The sequence below is a fragment of the Symsagittifera roscoffensis genome, chromosome 4, assembly GCF_963678635.1.
Source record: "Symsagittifera roscoffensis chromosome 4, txSymRosc1.1, whole genome shotgun sequence".
Lineage (NCBI taxonomy): Eukaryota > Metazoa > Xenacoelomorpha > Acoela > Convolutidae > Symsagittifera > Symsagittifera roscoffensis.
Genome location: NC_087065.1, coordinates 13,805,179 through 13,826,190, shown reverse-complemented (window position 1 = coordinate 13,826,190; position 21,012 = coordinate 13,805,179). Strand labels below are relative to the sequence as shown.

The window sequence follows — 21,012 nt, the reverse complement described above, 5'->3', positions numbered from 1 at the left end:
TTTGATCAATTACAGTTTGCTTTTTTCCACGTTAATTTTCATGTTCCAATTTGATTTACCTTTAAATATCAATTTTGCATTGCGCTTTTTGGAAAAGTAATGTTCCTAATTAAAATTGAATACCGAGAATAATTTTCATTGGCTGAAATTTGATGCTGCATCTCGCAAAAAAGCTTACCATTTTTACCATTCATATATTCCTTATTCTGCGCTCAAAACTTGCCACAAAAAAGAGCAATAATTAATGTCAAGTCAAATAATCAGTATTTAAAAATAACTGCAGGTCCATTTACAACTTGATCCGCTTTCCTTTTTCTCCAGTTTTATTCTAACTTTTCTTCATATCCAAATCAATGTGATTTTTTCGGTTTTTTTTCTGTCGCGGGTACAATTTCTTGAAATAAATTGAAATTGAAATTTCCAAGAGTTCATTAAATATTACAATTTGCACTCTCCATTCTATTTTAGGCTTATCTTCGTCTTGAAAACTGCCAGTGACAATTTGTTCACTTGAACTAAGAAGAACTAAAAGGTACATGACTATTTTGCTTCGACGCTTGTCATTAAAACTTGTATCTGTCTTAGCAACGAAAAATCCGATCAGATCGGTCGCTCACAAAGTATCCCAAGCGGCAAAAACAGCGCGCTTACTTTCCGGTTCGACGGCCTAATTTACTTGAAAAGACCGCAACTTTACCCTCTGGTCCTGCTTAACCGGAGATTTTCAACCCACTCTTAATGCCTGGTTAGAACCATTAGACTAGCACCCATCCGCCCGTCAAGTTCAATTTATGGTCCCTTTGTGCTTTTAACTGCAATTCCATTTCACAGTTCATCAAAAATTGAACCTGATCCTATTCTTGTAGTTTTATCTGCCATTTTATTTCACAAGTTCAACGTAATTTTTTCTGTACTATTTTGTCACAGCTAAAAAATGAAGCATTCAATCTAAAGCAAATCTTTTTAAAGTATTTTATTGATATCTTTTAACATCCATTCATAGATTTAAATCATTGTATGGAATTCTTTGAAAGTCAATGATAAAATTTAGTCCAATTCGTTTTACTAATTTAAACTTTTTGTTTCAATTTTGGTTTAGAGACTCCAAAAGTTATCTTTAAAAAAGTTTGAAAAAATGATTTTGGAAACAAACCTTCTCTCCACGACGGCCAATCCATCCTTCCGATCGGAACCTTCGACTTATGGAAATAGCGCAAACATGGCGAGTCGTAACAGTTTCGTGAACGTCAGCACGAAAGATGACTCATCGTTAGTCGTGTATAGTTACAACGAAGCATACGAGTACTTGGTCCGAGTGAGTCAGACGACAACTGATCGGGTGCAGATCGGCCTGCTATTGGTCAATTTTGTCGTCGGCATATCGGCCAACAGCGGCGTGCTTGCTGTTATTCTCTCTAACAAGTGAGTAATCAATATAATCAAATACTTTGCAGACTTGCTGATTGAAAACCTCGATTTGTTCTTTCATGTTCCAGTTATCGTTTTTTCAGTCAACTAGCCCAAATTTTAATTATTTAGGTTGACAAGAGCGCACATATACAGCGTCCATTAAGCTTTAACTTAAGCAAGAAAGCTCACTTTGCAAATTAGGCTTTTTCCAGTTTTCCCCCTCTCAAAATACCGAGTTTTATGTTTGTTTTACGTGTTATTACTGCTAAATGCGTGATGTTACGCTGTAAACTATAGAGAACAAATCTGTTCACAGTTGTCGATTTGTTCACCACGCCAAATTTCATTGCATTATGACAAGGTTAGATAGACTTTTCAAAACTGAGTTTGAAAGGGGAGGGGTACTGGAAAAGAGTAGCAAATTACAGCGCACTTGCAATTTGAGCCAGCAATCATTTGATTACTGGGCACCATCAGTAACGGAGCGCCACATTTTATTTTTTTTTCAAGTCCAGAAAATTTAGATTTTTTTGTGAAAATAGATATGCTGGGTCAGAACTAAGTGAGGCGAAAACAGAAATATGGCTCTTTTTCCTTCCCCCCCCACCTGCAATTTTTTATGTTTGAAGTTCCTGTTCATTTTGTCCGATTGTCAGTCATGAAAAATTGACAAACATTTTTAGTCTTCATAATTAACCTTGTAAAACCACTCGTTAGACCAAAAAAAATCGTGTTTGAGTGAGGTGGGGGGGGGGGGGGGGGGGAGGAAAAAGAGCCAGAAATAAATAGCTAAGTCCAAACATGCTCATATCAAAATCTACTTTTACGTCCACAAATGGCACTGAGGAATAGCGGTATGGCTTAATCCACTCAGCTGCGCTTACATTCATTACGTATAATAAAGTAGTTTGAATTTGTCTGCGGAACAAAGAAAAATCATCTTTATAGTAGCAGCTTGTTTTGTATTTTTTGTTCCGACTTTCGAAGAAAGTAACGGAATAATTGTGCACGGGTATTTTTTTCTGAAAACAAAACTTGGTTTTTTTAACCCATGTTTTCGACGGATTTTTTTAAATTATCCGGAAGGTTTTGTTATATTGAGCTCAAACTTCACAAAATTGCTTGATTTGCCCAAAGCTCTGAATGTTTCGACTGCCCTGCATTGTCTTTGAAATCGGTTCTTAAGAAATCAATTAAAAAATGAGAAAAATGAAAAAAAAACATGGCACAAAAAACAAATGGCTCAAACAAGGTCGAATCATGAGTCGAACAGGGTCGAATCTTGATTCGAAATGGGGTCAAATTATTAAACGAAAAGGGTCGAATCATGGATCGAACAGGCTCGAATGATGGGTCGAACAGGGTCAAATCATGGGTCAAACAGGGTCGAATCATGAGTCAAACAGGGCCGAATCATGAGTCAAACAGGGTCAAATCATGAGTCGAACAGGGCGAATCATGGGTTTAGCAGGGTCGAATCATGGGTCGAACAGGGTCAAATCATGGGGTGAATTATGGGTCGAATCATGGGTCAAACGGGGTCGAATCATGGGTTGAACAGGGTCGAATCATGGGTCAAACAGGGTCCAATCATAGTTCGAACGGGGTCAATCACGAACTGTATGATGAGCAGCTTTGGAAAAAATGAATTCGGTTTTTTTTGCGGATTTTTTTGCATGCAACCCGGGTTGAGGTGCTCGATTATTGTTTCGACCAAACTCGGTCGAACACATGGCTGTTGTTCAACCCAAAATCTTTAATCGAAAACACACGTTCCGATCAAACATAAGCGACGTAAACGAGTATATGGACGAAACTTAGCCAAACATCTAGTAGAAATATAGCCGAACACCGTGTCGAAACATAGTCGCACAGAAAGTCGGATACATCGGCGAACACTAATTCGAAACATAGTCAAAACATAGCCAAACACATAGTCGAAACATATTCGAACTCTATCTCGAACTCAAAGTCGAAGCATAAACGAAACAAAGTCAAACAAAAATTCGAAAAATGGTCAAACACAAAGTCGAAACATAGTCGAAACAAAGTCTTACACTTATTCGAAACTTTCAATTTATTCGAAGCAAATAAATATTGGAGTAATGATGATCATAACAAAGTCTTATGAAATTATAAAATGAAATTGCACAATAAAATTATAAACAATCAATGAAACTGTGCTCGAGCAATAAGAATTGAGTTTTTCAGTATGCCATTTTTTGACGTTCACGTTTTGAGTTCAAAACAAAAATAATTTAAACTTGCAACAATTGTAAAAAATGAGAGACTGTAAAAAAAATGAGAGCTTGAAGGTCGAAATTTTGCGAAGGCAAATACGCGCAAATTTTTAATGCACGTATAGGCAGAGTATTAGACCAGATAATAAGTTAGTCCTAGCTGATTTGAGGCAACCTTATTGATCCAAATAAAAGGTTGTTAGACACAAATTTGTTCACATCTACTTGAAACTACTTGAAATTGCGTGAAAAAAATGTGAAAATTATTTCAAAACGTTCAACCGTTTTCGATATATTAAGGACAGTCGGAATCGTGACAGCTTCACTCTGATAAAACTTATTTTTAAAAAAATTCAACTTCAAGTATCGTTTTTACACAGCAAAATGTAGATTTTTCATCGCAGATTAGATTGTGTTTCCGGTAAATTGGAGTGCCGCTGACTTTTGCTTTGATTAGGCTTATCCTTAATGATATTCTTTTGATCTCCTCTTAGCCATACTGGGAGGGAAGAAAATCAAAACTGCAATTGAGGCTGTGCCGATATCTAAAATTAGTGACAAATAATTGCTTACCGGTGTGCTCCAGTTGATTTTTTGAGTTTTCTATTTTTTGAGCAAGTAAAGAGAGTCGATCTAATAAAAATGATTTCATTTAATAAGTGAAAAATTTGTTTTTACCCTAGGAGTTGTGGCATCCTTTGCAATAAAAATCTTCAAACAATTCTTTGAAAATTGCTGAAATATTCTTTTTTGTTTGTTACTCATTTTAAAAAGTCTTCACTGACTTTTGACGCTTTTCTCGGTCATCGTTCACTTTTTAGCTCGGTCATCTCACCAGCAACAAACAAACTACCCAAACTGGAAAAAAAAAGAAATGCTTTTTTCAATATGGTTGGATCCTTGTTCTCCATTGGACTTTTCTATTACGGAAAAACCGCTTGCATTTTGTCTGCAGATAATGTAACGGTATGTTGTGAGCGTCAGGTAGAGGGTTCAAACCTCAATCAAAATTATTTGGCGCAGGTCATTATGTTTTCTTTATTGTTTCGATCATTGAAAATTGGGAGGAACTTTGTGTTCGGGTGTGTTTTAGTTTTTTTTATTTTCCACGAGAAATCAGGTAGTACAAATACTAATTGGACAGGGTTGAGTGATATATCTTTTTAAAGCCCTTCGTCGTGATTCGAGCAACATTAAAAAATCCGAATTTTTTTTCCTTTCAGTGTCGGGAAAAATTGGTTTGGAATTTTTGATTTTCGTCTTATTTTAACTAGCTTTTTTTTAAAACGTAAAATCTTACTTTTACTTGAGTAACGTCAGTTTACTTTGAGTATTTTGGCGCCTTTTGGAATTTTTTTTCAAGAATTCAAAAAAGTGCAAAAGTTGAAAGAAAAATTTTTTGATTTTTTTTTCAATTTTCAAGATACTTTTCTACAAAAATTGTTTTTCAATTTACCTATTTCACTATGACTGTCAAATATACTTAATCTGCATTTTTTGTTCAGCTCTTTTTATCACACCACGCCAAAAAAAAACGAATTTAATAAGAAAAAACTTAGTTGCATTTTTTAACACTATGGTCGGAACGTTCTGCGCCTTTAGCACAGTGACCGGCTATTCTTTTTGGAGTTTGTTTTTTAGTGAAATATAAAGTTCTGCTTTCTCACTACTTTTTTATCTTGTTTTTGTTTTTGAAACAATTTGTGATCGATTTCGAACATGAATGGTTCACTTTTTCAAGTCTCTGATAAACTTCAAAGTTTGAAGAACACTGCTTTTGTTTCAAACATTTTTTCCCGGCATAATAATTAAGCTTTTTTTTCTGTACACGATGTGTGGTTCGGGTGAACCCCTCGTGCGCGAGGGATCAAAAGACTTAGGTCGGAACATTCTGTACCACTTGCACAGTTAACCGGCTATCCTTTTTTAAAAGGTTTTCTTATAGTCAGACCTATCAAAGCCGCAAACAGCACTGGAACATTGCCAAATCAGTTCTAGAACAGTTCTGCGAATTATTTGTCTGATTTCATCTCTGATCAAAGCTACAGTGCCCTTAGCACAGTTGTGTAACAAAACTATTTTAAACTATTGCACTCGTGAGAAAAGTACTGATTATCACTATCAGATCAATGTAGAAAAACAAAGCACTATCGGCCTTCAAAAAATTCGCCGTTTCGCAAAAACCGTAAACTGAGTCAAAAGACCATAAATGGGAGTCTTCGGAGATCGAAAACTACAAACTCAGCAAAATTTTCGTTTGTCCTCATCTGAAAATCTTGGAGCTATTTGTCCAGATAGTGCTCTCTGATATCGAGGTTTTTGATCAAAATATCTGCATGAACATAAGACAATCAGTCAAAGTATTTGTTTATCAATTCAACGTTGCTATGGACAATTAAACTTTTTTGAATTTTCAACTGTACTCTCAAAACTTTATGATTCTATTTATTTAGAGTTTATTTTTGTGCTGTTTGAACATTTTTGAAACGTAAAAAAGTACCAGTTATAAAAAATATAATTTAAAGGCAAATAAATCAATGAGGGTGGATTATGAAATCAGAACACAATGGAATCGGACCGACATAAATAGCCAGTTTAGTGGAAACGAGACACGAATTACGTCCACCACCAGGCCTTTGTCCGAAAGTCAAATCTGTGTTTAGTTTTCGATTTTTACATGAAGCGTTCATTGAACTGAAATTCGCTACGGTTTTCTTCAATTCTGATCTTTTTTATAGAAAAAAAATGATCTCTCCTCAAAATTCATACGGCCTTTTTGCTACTTGAGAATATCCTAGTTACACTCGAGTTTTAAAAAAAGTGATGAAAAATCGATCAATTCAATAGGTCAAATACTACGAAGCCATTTGCGAGGGTGTCATACTTACTGTGGCTTAGCCGATTGTTTGTAAAGGAATGGGAGCAAAAACAACTGAGGTTAAAAATGCACTTGGCTAGTTTTACATTCTGTTAAAAAAAACAGTTAAATAATTCATTGATATTCAGTTAAATTATTCAAGAGCACTTAAACTATTCATTTGCTCAAGTTTTGTTCATTCAGAGTTGAAGTTTTTTGGAGACTTATAGGACTCAATTTTTGGGTGTTATGAAATTTGGAAGTTAGTTAAAAATCTGAGAAGGCAAATTTTCTCAATTATGATTAGAAAAGATGGTTATTTAAAAAGTAAAAAATTTCAAAAATGAATTATAAAATTCCAAAAGGTACCATTTTCGGCTTCCATTTTTGTTACAGATCCTAAAATTTTTTTAAGATCGCCCTTGGCGCCAATATACATTTACTTTGAGAGAAGGAGGGCGCGCCGAAAAAACGCTGTTTTTCATCAATTCCTTAAAGTTCCCCAAAGCGTTATTTTTATCTGCATAAAAGCGTTATTTTTGCAAAAAATTTTCCTGCGGCGCAGAAATTAGTTTTATTGAAATACAGTTTGTATAATAATTATCGAAAAATCTGAACGTCAAATTGATTTTCCCTTAAAAAGGATAAATATTTCAAATTCAGCCCCCCGAGAAAATCCCAAATTCCAACACTTTCTATTATTCAATTATCAATAAACCCATGATTCAATTAGGCCTGTTAAATAGGCTTCCTTTTTTAAAATTTGTTTGACATATGACAATTTTATTGCTGATTGAGTTATGTTTCGCAACAGTATCAACGTATCGTCTGTTTAGGAGAAAACTTTGAATTAAAAAGTTTGAAGGAAAACATAAATCTGATTATTATCCAGCTCGCTATCAGCCACCAAATTTAATTTTTGATGTAAAAACTGCCCGAAGATTTTTTATTTGGCTTAGACTCCGTCGCCGCCCAAAAAACTTTCCCTTTGATTTAATTTTATGACATCCGTTTTCTGCTGTAGACCGTAAAATTTTTCTAAGGGCGACTTGTGTGCCATTGTAGACTAACTTTGAGAGAGGATTTACCTCAAAAACTAATACATCTTATAGATACAACGAATAAATTATCTTACAAAATTCTCGCAACCACTTTCCATTCCAAAATTAGACACCGCAAAACCAGCAAAAATAAATTTTTGTTCCGCCTTTTGAAGGAAGTGAGGAGTATATTTGCTAAACGTGTTTTTGATTCGAAGCAATTTCACAAAAATTTTCGCAGCCTCGGGGGATCGATCACTTGCTCTGCATGGCTCCAGCCGTCTGACCACACCACTATAGTATCCTTCAGAGTGTCTGCGTAAATATCTCGTTTTGTATTTTACCCATAAAGAACTATCCCGCACAAAAGAATTGTTCTAAATTAAAGTTGAGGCTATACGCTCTTTGTTCCGAATTTCGTAATAAAAGTAATAAAATATTTATGCTCGAGGTGTTTTTTTGGGTCAAATTTCGACTTTTTAATTAGCAATTTTTGGCAATTTTCTTATACCATTCAAAAAGTATTGATGTCCTGAGCTTAAATTTGAAAAAGTTTTTCATCTATGATTATTTTTAGAAAAATTATTGGGGTTGAAAGATTGCCATTTTGGCCAATTTTGCACAATTAACGCGCGATATTTTTGCGCGACTTACATTTAAGCGGAGATTAAATACGTCTTAGAAATTGTCCCAAATTGGTTGAAGGACGCTTTTTTGCCATAATAGATCTGTTTATATTTGCAAACTTCTTCATTTTGTACTTTATATGGCGTGTGACGGGATGATTTTCACAAAAAAAATTAGTTTTGCTTCATTACAATTATTTTTTTTTATGCTTTAACTGCTCCATAGACCTTAAATGGCAGTCAAAACATTCAGGGCTTCGCCCTGATACGAGCAATGCTGTTTGGCTTATCGATTCGATACACGACTTATTTTATAACCTTCAAAATTTTACATATCAGCCTAAAATTCATAGTTTTACCGAGCTAATTTGGCTCTTTTTCTTTTCCCCCACATGCAATTTTTTATGACTTTTTGCGTGGTGTTGCGATGTTAAGTATGGAGAACAAATCTGTTTACAATAGTTAGTTTGTTCACCATGCACACTTTCATTACATTACGACAAGTTAAAAAGAGTTTTTCAAATATGAATTTCAAATAAGGGAGGAGAATGGAAAACAGCCGAACTTTGACGTAAGCACTAATTAGGTCATGGAAAACACATTTAATCTTCAGAAATTACCTTGTAAAAACACTCATTACACCATAAAACTGCTATGAGATGGAAGGAGGGGAGAAAAAGACCATTCAGCTGACTAAAAAAAATTTGAGGCCAATTTAAGGGCAGTCATAATACTCAAGGCTTCGCCCTGATACGAGCATTCTTTTTCTAAGATTTACATTCGCCTCCAATAATCTTTCAAGTTTTTTCTTCTATGTACACTAAAATACGCTAATTTTTTGTGCATTGCAGTGTTGATTTTAGTGCAAAACAAAGCTAGTTTTCCGTTATGTGTCCGACGTAATAAAAACCTGTAGACAAACTCTGCATCGAATTGAGAAACTGGGACTAAGATGTTTAGACAATTTTTTTTAAAAGTCCCAAACATTAAGCTCTACAATAAATTTGATGTTTCTAAGGCTCAAACGTTTCTAAAACGCACGATTAGAAACAGTGAAAGTAGTTCATTCCTTTTAAAATGATGGAAACTTTTGCTCAAAAATTTTTCAACTAAAAAGCACACCTATTGTCCATTTTTTGTTTTGATAGAGTTCCTCGACCTATAGTCAAAGAAAATTTTTTTGAAAAAATTATCAGAGTTTAAGTTTTGCTTTTTTTACAGGCCATTTGAGAATAGTATCGTTTGAGACCAAATTGAACAAATGTTAAATAAACGTTCTAGGTTTTTTAAGAAAGATGGTATGTCCTATAATACTTCAAAACTCAAATAAATTTATTATGCACGTCATCATGTTTTTTTTCCTATTTGATGTGCAACCATTAAAAAGTCACCGGGGTCTTTTAATTTATTCTATTTGGATTGAGATAGTAAAAGACCCTCTCTTGCTACTGTTTAAAAGCACCGTTTAAATAAATAATTAAAAGCTAAAAACTGAAAGATATGAATTCCATTTCCTTCGATACCTAGAGAAACGTATTAAAATTCGGAACTTAAGCATTTCGAACACAAAAAGAAAAAAAACATGAAAAACATCGGTTTTGTTTGATGCTCAATTCAAAAATTAAACAACGCCGTCTCATCTCGTGTCTTAGAAAAAGTTATCAAAACCAATTCCGGGGCCAAACTTTTGATGGGTTTTCTGATACTATGGCTGTTGTAACCGCCGCTCAAGTTAGCTGGTATAGAAGAATCAAAGGCAGTTTTATACGAAAGGTTTCACAGAACGATTTTGGGGATTTTTCGAAATATCCGCCACCCCTCCCCCCATATGACATGTAGTAACAAATAGCTTGAGAAGGAATAATTCAATGGTTTAGATCAGGGGCGGATTTAGAGGGGGGGGGGACGCTAAAGAAGTTTTTTAGGTGAAATGTGTACGCTTTCTTTTCAGGGATTCGACCCCCTGCCGACCCAAAGGGTCCCCCTTTTGTTTTATTTTGTGATATCCATTTTTGGATAACGAATCCAAAAATTTATCTTAAGGCAAAGGCGCCTTTGGCGCCAATGTATACTAATTTTTAGGGGGGGTGCGCGCTGAATAATTGTGATTTTTTTATCAAAGTTTTCCAAAAAGTTCAAAAAACTGCCTTTTTTGCAGGTTTTTGTTCAAAATTATGCCTGCGGTGCAGAAAATTTGACCAAAACATGGTCTTTTTAATGCTTCGGGAGAGCTCGAAAAATCAATTTGGTCGACCTAAAAAAAATTTGGTCGACCTAGATCCGCCCGTGGTTTAGATGCATTTTTAATAAATAGCAACAATTTTCCCCTTTCTGCAATGAGGAGGGGGATATTTTAAGATAGTGGATTAGGTTGGTTTGTTATTCCCGTCTTGGCTGCTTTTTTTCCGATGAAGTGAGATAATTCAGAATGAAATTTGATCTGGCCGTCGTAAACATCAGTCTCAGATGGTAGAAAGATAAAAGAAATAAAAGTCGATTATACTAGACTTAGATAGTCAAGTTCAGAACATTTGTTTGAAGCTTCTTTTAGGTTTCCAGAAGGGTATAATTAGACTTATCGATTTATTTATTTTCAAAAACAAGTTCTTTTTGTTCATTTTTTCTAACGAGAGTTGGTTGCTGAGTAGAGTATAAAATGCTATGAAATTACAGTTGGATGCAAAATATCAAACATTAAAAGTTGTCTTGTAAAAGAAGACTCAATTTTATCCGCTCGTCGCTAAAATTATGTATGACAAGCCAAAAATGCAAAGCTGTTTTTCTCGAAATCGAGAAAAACGATTTTGAAAACTTTTTTTTTTGGTTTAAGATTTGCGACGAATGGAATTTTTAAAAGTAAACATTGTTGAGTCCGTAAGAGATTTCCTTGAAATACCTAAGATCGGCCGACAAAAAACCACCCTGCACCATAGCTCCTTCCACTCACTTCATTACATGGGCGGATTTGGGGGAGGGGCAGAGTGGTCCCCCTTTGATACTTTTTGAAAATCCATTTTTGTCTGAGCGACCCTAAAATTTTTCTAAAGGCGCCTTTGGCGCCAATATATATTAACTTTGAGGGGTAGCGCGCGCCAAAAAAACACGATTTTTTTTTGTCAAAATTTTCCAAAAAGTGCCCAAAAACGGCTTTTTTGACCTGTTTTTTTTTTAAAAATTGCGGCGCATAAAGTTTGGCCAAAATAGCGTCTTTTAGTGCTTTAGGAGATCTCGGAAAATCAATTTGGTTGACTTAAAAAAGATCCGCCCCTTCTTCATTATATACTCGAAACAATGAAAGTCGATGTCGACAAAAACTTCATTTAATTCTTTGTATTTGTTTTAGAGACTAAATTTTACCCTCAAGAAATATTCGACTTGATATTCAACATGCAATAACTTGGATAACAATTAAGCTCAGGAAGTTAAAGTCAACAATTTTACGGTGATTAATTAAACTGAAGTCGGTATCGAGAATAATCTCGATCAATCAGAGGAGGGCTTGAGCATTAATATAGCCAGGCTGCATATTAATGCGTCCCTTTCGGATCAAAATAATTGAAAAAGGAAGTCGAAACTGCCTGCACCTGATACAGATGACATCTGCGCGGCCTCCATTTTTTATGCTCGAAGGGAGGAGATTTCGGGTTTCAAAAGACTCGCTCATTCTGAAAGGTTTTTTGATTTCTAACTATTTCCCCAAAAGCGACCCATTTTATTTAACATTTTACAGGGTCATTTTTGACACCGCAGCCATAAAATTTCCCTAAAACGTCTCCAGATGTCGAATTGATATTTTTTAATTTGCTACACCTTAATTATTTTTTTCTTCTATTTTCCCCCTGACTCTGACTGAAATTATTCATACTTTGGGTCTGAATGGGCGGAAATAACCTATTGCAAATCAATCCGTAGAGAATGAAGATTGCTAGGCAAGATGTTACTAGTGATTTTTGCAAAAAAAAATACAGATATAAAAATCATTAAAAAATCTCAACGACTTTACTTTTTAAGTGCCTCAATTGCTTTAGTATAATTATCGAAGATTCAAACAGTTTTGATCAGAAAATAGCTGCTGCTTCTAAAAAAGTAGGGGTTATTGTTTCTCGACTGTGAAAAATATGTTTGTTAAATTTTCTTTAAAAATATAAATATGAATTTCACTTAAATTCGTACTCGAATTGTTTGTGGCCTGATTTTGCCTAAAACACAGACCCGATATCAAGTTATCCGCTTGGCACCAGAGAGTGAAACAGCAAATGTCAGAATCCTGTGCAAGTCTCTCAGATGGTATGAAAAAGACATCGTTAACTTCCTTCCACTTGACTCGTAGTAAAAACAACCTCAAACACCAGCGTTGAGGCAAATGCGAGCTTTGTAACCTGTAATAATTTTGGTCCCTTTTTGTATTATGGGTGAGTAATAGGTGGAAGTTCAATGAAAAACGCCGTCAAGAACGCGGTTAATTAAAAATCAAAATTGATTTGAATGAGAAACCATTTCAAGCATTCAAACTCAGTCCTTTTTTTACTAAGTCGAAATAACAATTGATATTTCCCTCAAAGTGGTACAAATTTAAATGTTTTGTAATCAATTGAGAGGATCAAAGTATTTCAGATCAACTGTCGAGAAGTGAAAAAGTTGAGATAAAAGAGATAAAAATTTAAGTGTTTTGATATAGAAACAAGACTGCTCGTATCAGGGCGAAGCCCTGAATGTTCCGACTGCCTTTTAAGGTTTATGGAGCAGCAGTAATAACATTTAAAAAAATTAAATGAAATAAAAGAAAATGAAATTTTTTTTTCTAAAATTTGAAATTTTTTATGAAATCATCCCCCCACACGCCATGTGAAGTACAAAAAGATAGATTTCGTTCCTTGTAACAAATCAATTATGGCAAATAAGCTTTGTTCAACCAATTTGGAACGATTTATAAGACGGATTAAATCTCCGCTTACTCGTTATTAGCGTGAATTATATCGCGCGTTAATTGTCCCAAATTGGTCAAAATGGCAATCTTTAAACCCTCATAACTTTACGAAAAATGATCACAGGTAAAATATATTTTCAAATTTAAGCTCAGGACAACAATACCTTTTGAATGATATAAAAATATTCCGTCAAAAATGGCTAGTTTAAAAGTCGAAATTTGTCTGAAGAAAAAAAACCCACCCCGAGCACAAATATTCCGTTACTTTCGTATCAAAAGTCGGAACAAAAATGCGGATCAAATATTGTTTCCGTCAATTATGGTACTCAGCTTCTATACAGTTTGCGCAATGGGAAAAATCAATTCAATTCTGCAAAACTATTTAAAACCTAAACATGGCATTTTTTAAAACAAACTAAGCAGATCACTTCCATGGAAAAAAAAATTTCTACCAATTGCACATGAAAAATGTGCGTCATATTTTTGCGCGAATTTTTTTGAAAACTTGAAGCAATTCTAGGAAGCTTTAATAGCAATAAAATTGCTGTAAAAAACTGTATAATTGCGTTTGCGACCTGGTGCAAATTATATTTAAGTTCAATTTTCTCTTCCTCGGCTTCCAGCATTTTATACATGTCATGTCGTATTCACAGCAATTAAAATTTGTCTTTTGTAAAGTTTCGAGGATTGTAAGAAACAGGAACTAGTTATTAAGGCGTTGAATGATTTCAGTTCGACTTGGTACAGATTCCCCAGCGGCCTCTCCGGAGTTAGCACGAGCCTTAATTACCAGGTATTATGGGGGAAAATTATATGCACAATTAGTTTAGTGCAACTCACAATAAGAAGTTTGCCTTCCGTTTTGGTAATTGCGGAAGCAGTCCATTAAAAATTCAGAGCATAATGTTTTCTAAGACAACTTTAAACTATATTCAAACACGTATATTCATGTATATTCTTTCAACCCTGACTACCATGATAAACTTGAAGCAAGATTTTTTCTTGTGCGAGAGATTCCCCTCTTCCTCGCTCAAGGAGCAAAAAAAGTTTCGTCGCCAATTAATTAAACTGATTTAAGAATGCATAGCGCTGCTCGTGAAATGCACGATGCTGATTGGCTGAAACTTCAATTTTGAAACATCTGATTGAACATTTTTTAGTTCTCAGCCAATCCATGACCTTCAAACTGTCCAAAACTGATCTTCACATCTGTTCAAAATTTGGACTTGAATTCGGCTCAAGAAGCAAACGATGAATCGCTTTTTGTAAAAAACAAACCAATCAATGTGATCAGTGGTTTTTTTCTGCATTTATTTTTATATTGAAGATTACAAAATCGCAAAATTGAGAAATTTCAGAGCGTAATGAATTAAAACACCTGAAATTTTTTTCATAACAAATCATCAAGCTCTCTTAAGTTCAACTATTCTTTTTTTCCGCTGAGGGAGCGTTAGTGAAGTGACCACGTCACCGCCTCTGAATCGTAAGGTTGGATGTTCAAGGCAACATTACCTAGCGCAGAAAACTAACAAAAAAACGCAAGTAATTCTTAAGCAGGGCAAAACAGCGGTTCTCCGTGATGAGCTGTACAGTTTGTATTTTGGTCCTTCCTTAGTGGATAAATCAGGATACATTTTTTGGGCTATTTACAAGGATTTTTCATCCATCATATTTCAAAATTTCAGCTGTGAATCTGTAGTAGTTACTAGGAAAATGGCAAAAATTTCGTTCATTTTTTCAATTGAAAACTTGCAACATCTAGGTCCCGTGGTCGTAGAAAAACGGAAATTTTACAAAAATTGATTATCCGGAGTAGCTATTTTGCAAAAACTTGTCGAAGGTGAAAAATTATTTTAAAACTGAGCTCAAGACATCCATTTTGTTTCCAGAAAATATGAAAATCTTTAAAAACGGTCTTTTAAGAAGTCTGTCGGGAGGAGAAACCACACCTAGGTAAATTTTTTAAAAGTCGCGACAAAACATCAAATACAAGCGGTATATGTAAAAAAATATCTTCTGCTGAGCTTATATTTAAACAACTAGATTTTACTATAAATATGAGATATAACCCCATTTTGATGTGCATTCAAAGTTAAAATAAATTACAATCTAATATAATCCTTATTATACAAGCATTGTGAAAAATAACAATGCCTGCGGAAAGTTTTCACTATGTAAATTTAACTTTTGCTAGACAAAAGAGTTTCTTTCATTTTAGTTGCGCACTTTTTTGCGTTGAAAAACGCAAAAAAGAATTACTTCATGGCGGGAAAACGTGCCCATTTGAAGTTAAATTTCACTTGTCAATTGAAGTTTTGATTTTGGGCCGCTCTGTGAAAAAAAGAGTTGAAAAGATTTCAAAAAATGAAATACAAAATAATGTTAAATTCTAGTCTGAAGGCAGTCGGCAATTTCAGGGCTTTGCCTTGATACGAGCAGTTTTGTAAGAATTAGATTAAAGCAATAATTTCCCAGCAAAAAAAACATAAATTTTGTACTTTTTTAACTTTTGCGAAAAAACGACGGAGCACTATTCATGGTATATTTGTATTTTTTGTGATGTTCAAAAATTTTTGATCAAAAATTTGTAGAACGGATTATTATGTGAACACTATTTTTGAAAAATTTAATTTTTATTTATCAACTAAAAACAATATTAAATTGTTTTATTTGCAGCGAGACACGAGGTAAAATTTTCACAAAAATTTGGATTAAATACGAAATTTGGGTTAAATATGAAAATTTTCATTTGTTTTTAAGATGTTCGAGTAGTCCACAATTTTCAAAATAACAAACAAAAAAGCTGCAAATCCTATGCAATCAGTAAAATATAGCGGAGTGCGGTCTGTATTTAGACAACCGCGTATTCATAGTCGTCAGTAAGCAGACAAATGCCATATCAACCAATCAGACTCGAGATGAGAAAACAAATTTACGAAATAAATAATTATTAATTATTCTTCCTTGTCTCGATTCTGATTGGTTAATTCAGTATTTGTTTACTTACTGACGAGTCTGAACACACGGTTGTCTAAATACTGCTACGTAACCAATTATAGCTCAGTCGACTATTTTTCAGCCAGAGACTTATCTGTGAAACTCAACTTATCGAATCCAAACCCGCTGAGGCATCGCCGCAGAAGTTAATGTGATTAAAAGTGCCTTCCACTAGTTTCATTGTTCTGTTTCAACAACAGATAATTTGTTTCAAAATTGTGTTGATTCAAATTTCGACCAATTAGAACTCGATTAAAATAATTGTGGGTTTTAGGCACCATTTTTTTTTGTTTTTGATGCTTCGATCTCCGGAAGCTATGGAATGTTACGGGGTTCTGATCTGACTTGTAGCAGTTAGAAATTAAAACGCCATTGTAATGGAAATTGACAAAAGCGAATCAAATTTTCAGATTTTTGGAGGCGTAGCCCAAAACCGAAAGAGAAGTGGTTGACTCAGTAGAGGAGTTAGGAAGGGGCAGAAGGAGGGGGGGGGGGTAGTTTCGCACCTTTTCCTCTATCAGGGATTGGACCCCCTGACTATCCTAAGGTCCCCCTTTCGTACCATTTTTTTCGGTCAAAACTGTCCAAAAGTTACCCAAAAAGTGCATAAAATTTAACTGTGGCGCAAAAAATTTGGAAAAAAAGTCTTTTCGGTGATTTGGGAGAGCTGGGAAAATCAATTGGGTCAAACTAAAAAATCGACAACATTTTCGAAAATTTTTTGAAAACCCGCCTCCTTTGAGGAAATCCTAGATACTCTTTGATTCTGAAGAACGTTTTTTTATTGAAATCTGAATCACGGCTGAAATAGCAGAAAAAAAACTCACTTGATCGGTTATGGTTTTCTTGAGTTAACTAAAAACTAAAAATTGACAAAAACACACAGTAGATCTTTTCCTTCACTTGGAAAGATCTACTGTGTCGAAACAAAAAATATACTGTTGCTGCGACAAAACTACGATACTCCAATCGCAGTAATTTCTGCTAAAACTACAATTTCAAAAAACCCACAAGAATATTGTTGTCTTTAGTGGGAAAGGAGTTGTAGGCAAGAAATGTTTGGCGCCTCAGAAAAAGTTCGAAGCCTTATTTCCTTAAGTTCCACCAGTTTTAAAGTCGCTAAAAAATTTTTACCAGACTTTTTCAACTCCGAAAGAAAAAAAAATTTATGGTAGCAGCGCTGCTCTTTTTAAATGTGTTTTTTTTTTGTAAAAATCAGCTACATGTTAGGTTTTCAGAAAACTACTTAAGTGTTTTTAATCCTGCTGTTTTATTCGATAGAGAAACAGGTGGTTTTAAGCTAAGTTGACAATTCATCAGACATAAGAAGGGCTAAACAGTTTTTAGTAACACTCTGACCGACAAGTTTATTGGAAGATGAAAAGGCTGAGAAATCATGTTGGTGATAAGCACCAGCTAGACTGCTCTTATCAGAGCGAAATTCTAAAATTTTCATCTTGCCCTCTAAAGTGGTAATGAAAAATGAGAAAATTTTTCAAAGTATTTTTTTGAAGAACATCCCCTCACACGCTATGTAAATATTAAAACGATATATTTTGCAGATATTACAAAAAGAAATAGAACATTAAGCATGCCTCGAGTTTAGAACGAGCTCTAATAAAGATCAAATCTCCGCTTACGCGTAATAGGAAACGAATCGCGCATTAGTTATCCCTAAATGACCAAACAGGCGATCTTAAAACCCCAATTGTTTTACTAAATTGATCATACGTAAATTACCTTGTGAAAGTTAGCTCAGGACAACAATATTTTTTGGCTAAAAACATAAATCTTTTAAAAATTATAATTTTATAGACGAAACATTTCTAAAAAAACCACCCTTGGCACAAACGTTCAGTGATTTTCTTCAAAAGTCTGAACAAAAAGTCGTGTGCTTTCAAAAATTTATATTTCCTTGATGCTCCTAGTGGATTTAAAAGAAAGAACTCAAAACATTGTTTCCCTGCGCGGACATAAAAATTGATCTTCAATTTTTTAGAGCGCCATCTAGTTTCTGTAGAGCAAACAGAGAAAAATGAATGTTTCAACTACCCTTTAGTGTAGATAAAAACAAATTTTGGTTCGGAAAAAGCATAAAATCATTGAAAAAAAAACCAGAAAACTCACTTGGTTTTTTCCTTTGTTACCACTCACGCTCTGTGATGTATAGAAGTGATATTTTGCGTCTTTAAGAACAAAATGTTTGCTTCAATTCATTTGTGAACGTAATTTTTTTTGCTGCTTACTTTTCTGTAGAAGGAAATATGTCGCTTGTTTTTAATAACAAATTAGTCAATTTTTTCACACCAACCTGATTTTTGACTGCCGAACTAACCATTCAATTAGCTCAGAACATTAATTTCTTGTAAATTGTGCTTTCAAATGGCTGTCAATTAGTTTTGTTTTGATTGCCATTTCAAAATTTGAAAACAATTTGCAGAAAAAAAACTACAACAAACACAGATATTTCGTTGAATTTTGTAAATGCCGAAGCAACAAAACTACATAATCAGAGAATCGTATAGATGGTTTTGACTGGCCTCTGAATGATAAAATCCAAAACAAACAAGACTGCTCGTATCAGGGCGAAGCCCTGAATGTTCCGACTGACTTTTGAGCCCCACTCGCCATAAAAAGTGATAGTTTTTGCTTCTAGTTACAATTCAGTTAGTGCAAATAGCTTGCTTCAACCAATTTGGAACGGCTTCTAAGATGGATTAAATCACCGCTTACGCGTTAATACCGCAAAATGTATCGCGCATTAATTGTCCCAAATTGGACAAATTGAAAAACGGCAATCTTTAAACCTTCATAACTTCACGAAAAAATATCACAGGTAAAATATCTTTTCAAAATTAAGCTCAGCACTTTTGAATGATAAAAAAATTCCGTCAAAAATGGCTAGGTAAAAAGTCTGAAGTAGAAATTTGTCTGAAGAAAAACCCACCACGTACACAAATATTCCGTTACTTTCGTTTCCAAAGTCGGAAAAATTACTTTCGTGACGAAAGTCGGAACAATTACTTTCGTTACGAAAGTCGGAACAATTACTTTCGTTACGAAAGTCGGAACAATTACTTTCGTTACGAAAGTCGGAACAATTACTTTCGTTACGAAAGTCGGAACAATTACTTTTGTACGAAAGTCGGAACAATTACTTTTGTTACGAAAGTCGGAAAAACATGAACAATTTTTTTAATGCTACCAATCCCTCATGCGCAATTTCAAGTGCATAGTGAGTTCTTTTCCTTTTTTTCTTTATTTCGCTTTCTATGTTATGATCCGACTTAGTTCATTGTTTACGATTTGCGCTAACAGAAAACTGTAATATATTCTTATATTCATGTATTTTCAGAAAAATAGTTATGTAATAGCTTTTAATCCTGCTGGCGTATTCGTTGCACACATACGTGGTTTCAAGCTAAGTTAATGAGTTCTCGGAAATAGCAATGACGAAACAATTTTTAGTCATTAGTCACACTCTAACCACCGACCTTCATTGGAAGTCGAAAAACGATCGAGAAATCAAGTTGGTGATATTTACTAATGAACTGTAAACACTGACTGACAAGCATTATATTACTGGTGCTGACTAAAAGCGCAGCGGATTGATGCAGAGCAAAAAGCATCCATTCCGGTTGAGCTGCGAATCTTGTTTGCTAGTTGAAAAATTCTACTGTTTCCTGTACTTAACAAGGCGTGCGGAGGGATAAAAATTTTGAAAAATAAAAATCAGATTTGGTCGCACTAAATGGCAGTATGGATATTCAGGGTTTTTCTTGAGTAATCTTCCTGATTGTATATTTCCAAACACAATTGATTTTTTTTTGCCAAGTCCATGTTTCAAGATCATTTGAAAGTTCCAGCATGCAAATAATTTTTAAATCAAAAATTAGATGGCTTTTTTTTGTATTATCAAAAGCTATGGCAATGTCATTTTTTAAACACCTTATTTGACCTTTTTGCAACTTTCTTCTAAACCGTAAAATCGGTTTGAGTTAACATAGATGCACATCAATCTTATTCTTTGCGTTATTTAAGTTACACTTGTAATTCAGTTCAACTTCAATAAAAATCAATCAATATCTAAGATACACTAGTTATGGTTATATTTGGAAATAATCTTCAGTTAATGGGAGCTTGAAAGAACAGGTGCTCTTATGCTGAAAATCGGTATTCGAATACGCAATTTTACAAACATCTTATAATGGACAATCAAAAAAAGAACCTCTTCCCGCTAACAATTCAACCATGAACTAAATCTATTTTTAAAAGCCTATTACAGGAATTGGTAAGCCTGAAAAGATTTCAGTAGTGCACTTGAACTAAGTAAAACCAATAAGTACGTGTTTAATTTTCTCTTTCAAGCGATTGGTTCACGTGTTTTCTTCAATGAAAATTGAAATTGTTTTTTAACATAAAATCACACGATCTTTGATCTACCTTTTGGCTATCATTAGTACAAAATGATGAGCGAGTAAGACGAACGTTCAGAGAGGAAGGGGGTGGGGGGGGAGGGGGGGGGGGGAGGGGGGGCTCATATGACGTTTTAGTTTTCCAGTTTTTTCATCAGGATGCATTTTCTCATTCTTGAATTCAAAGTTGATGCTGATTTACTCAATTTGAACTGTTTTTAGTACCCTCTCAGACACTGTGCTTGAAAAAACAGTCTTTGGTAATCAAATACCTGTTTGAACTGAAGTATGATTTATGGCTGGTGGACGGCGGTGTATCGGCTAGCATAAAGCTCGAGTAGCATAGAATTATTAGCAATTTGCTACTCCTCCCGATTGACATACAAGTAACATTCAGTACTGTTTCAGTAATTCAATTCAACAGTATAAAAATGGTAACGTAACAGTAGTGTACACGAGCCACGTTAGCTCTGATTAGAAATAAAGAATGCAGAAAAAAT

General features: G+C 34.4%; 1 protein-coding gene across 1 annotated transcript in view; it reads left to right on the top strand.

The window, feature by feature from the left end:
* Positions 1 to 208: 208 nt before the first annotated feature.
* Positions 209 to 21,012, top strand: part of LOC134845077 (neuromedin-B receptor-like) — a 62,734-nt gene continuing 41,930 nt past the window's right edge. The window contains exon 1 of the mRNA XM_063861923.1: positions 209 to 1,422. Within this exon, the coding sequence (XP_063717993.1) occupies positions 1,136 to 1,422 (287 nt within the window). The 5' untranslated portion in view covers positions 209 to 1,135. The remainder of the gene's footprint in view (positions 1,423 to 21,012) is intronic.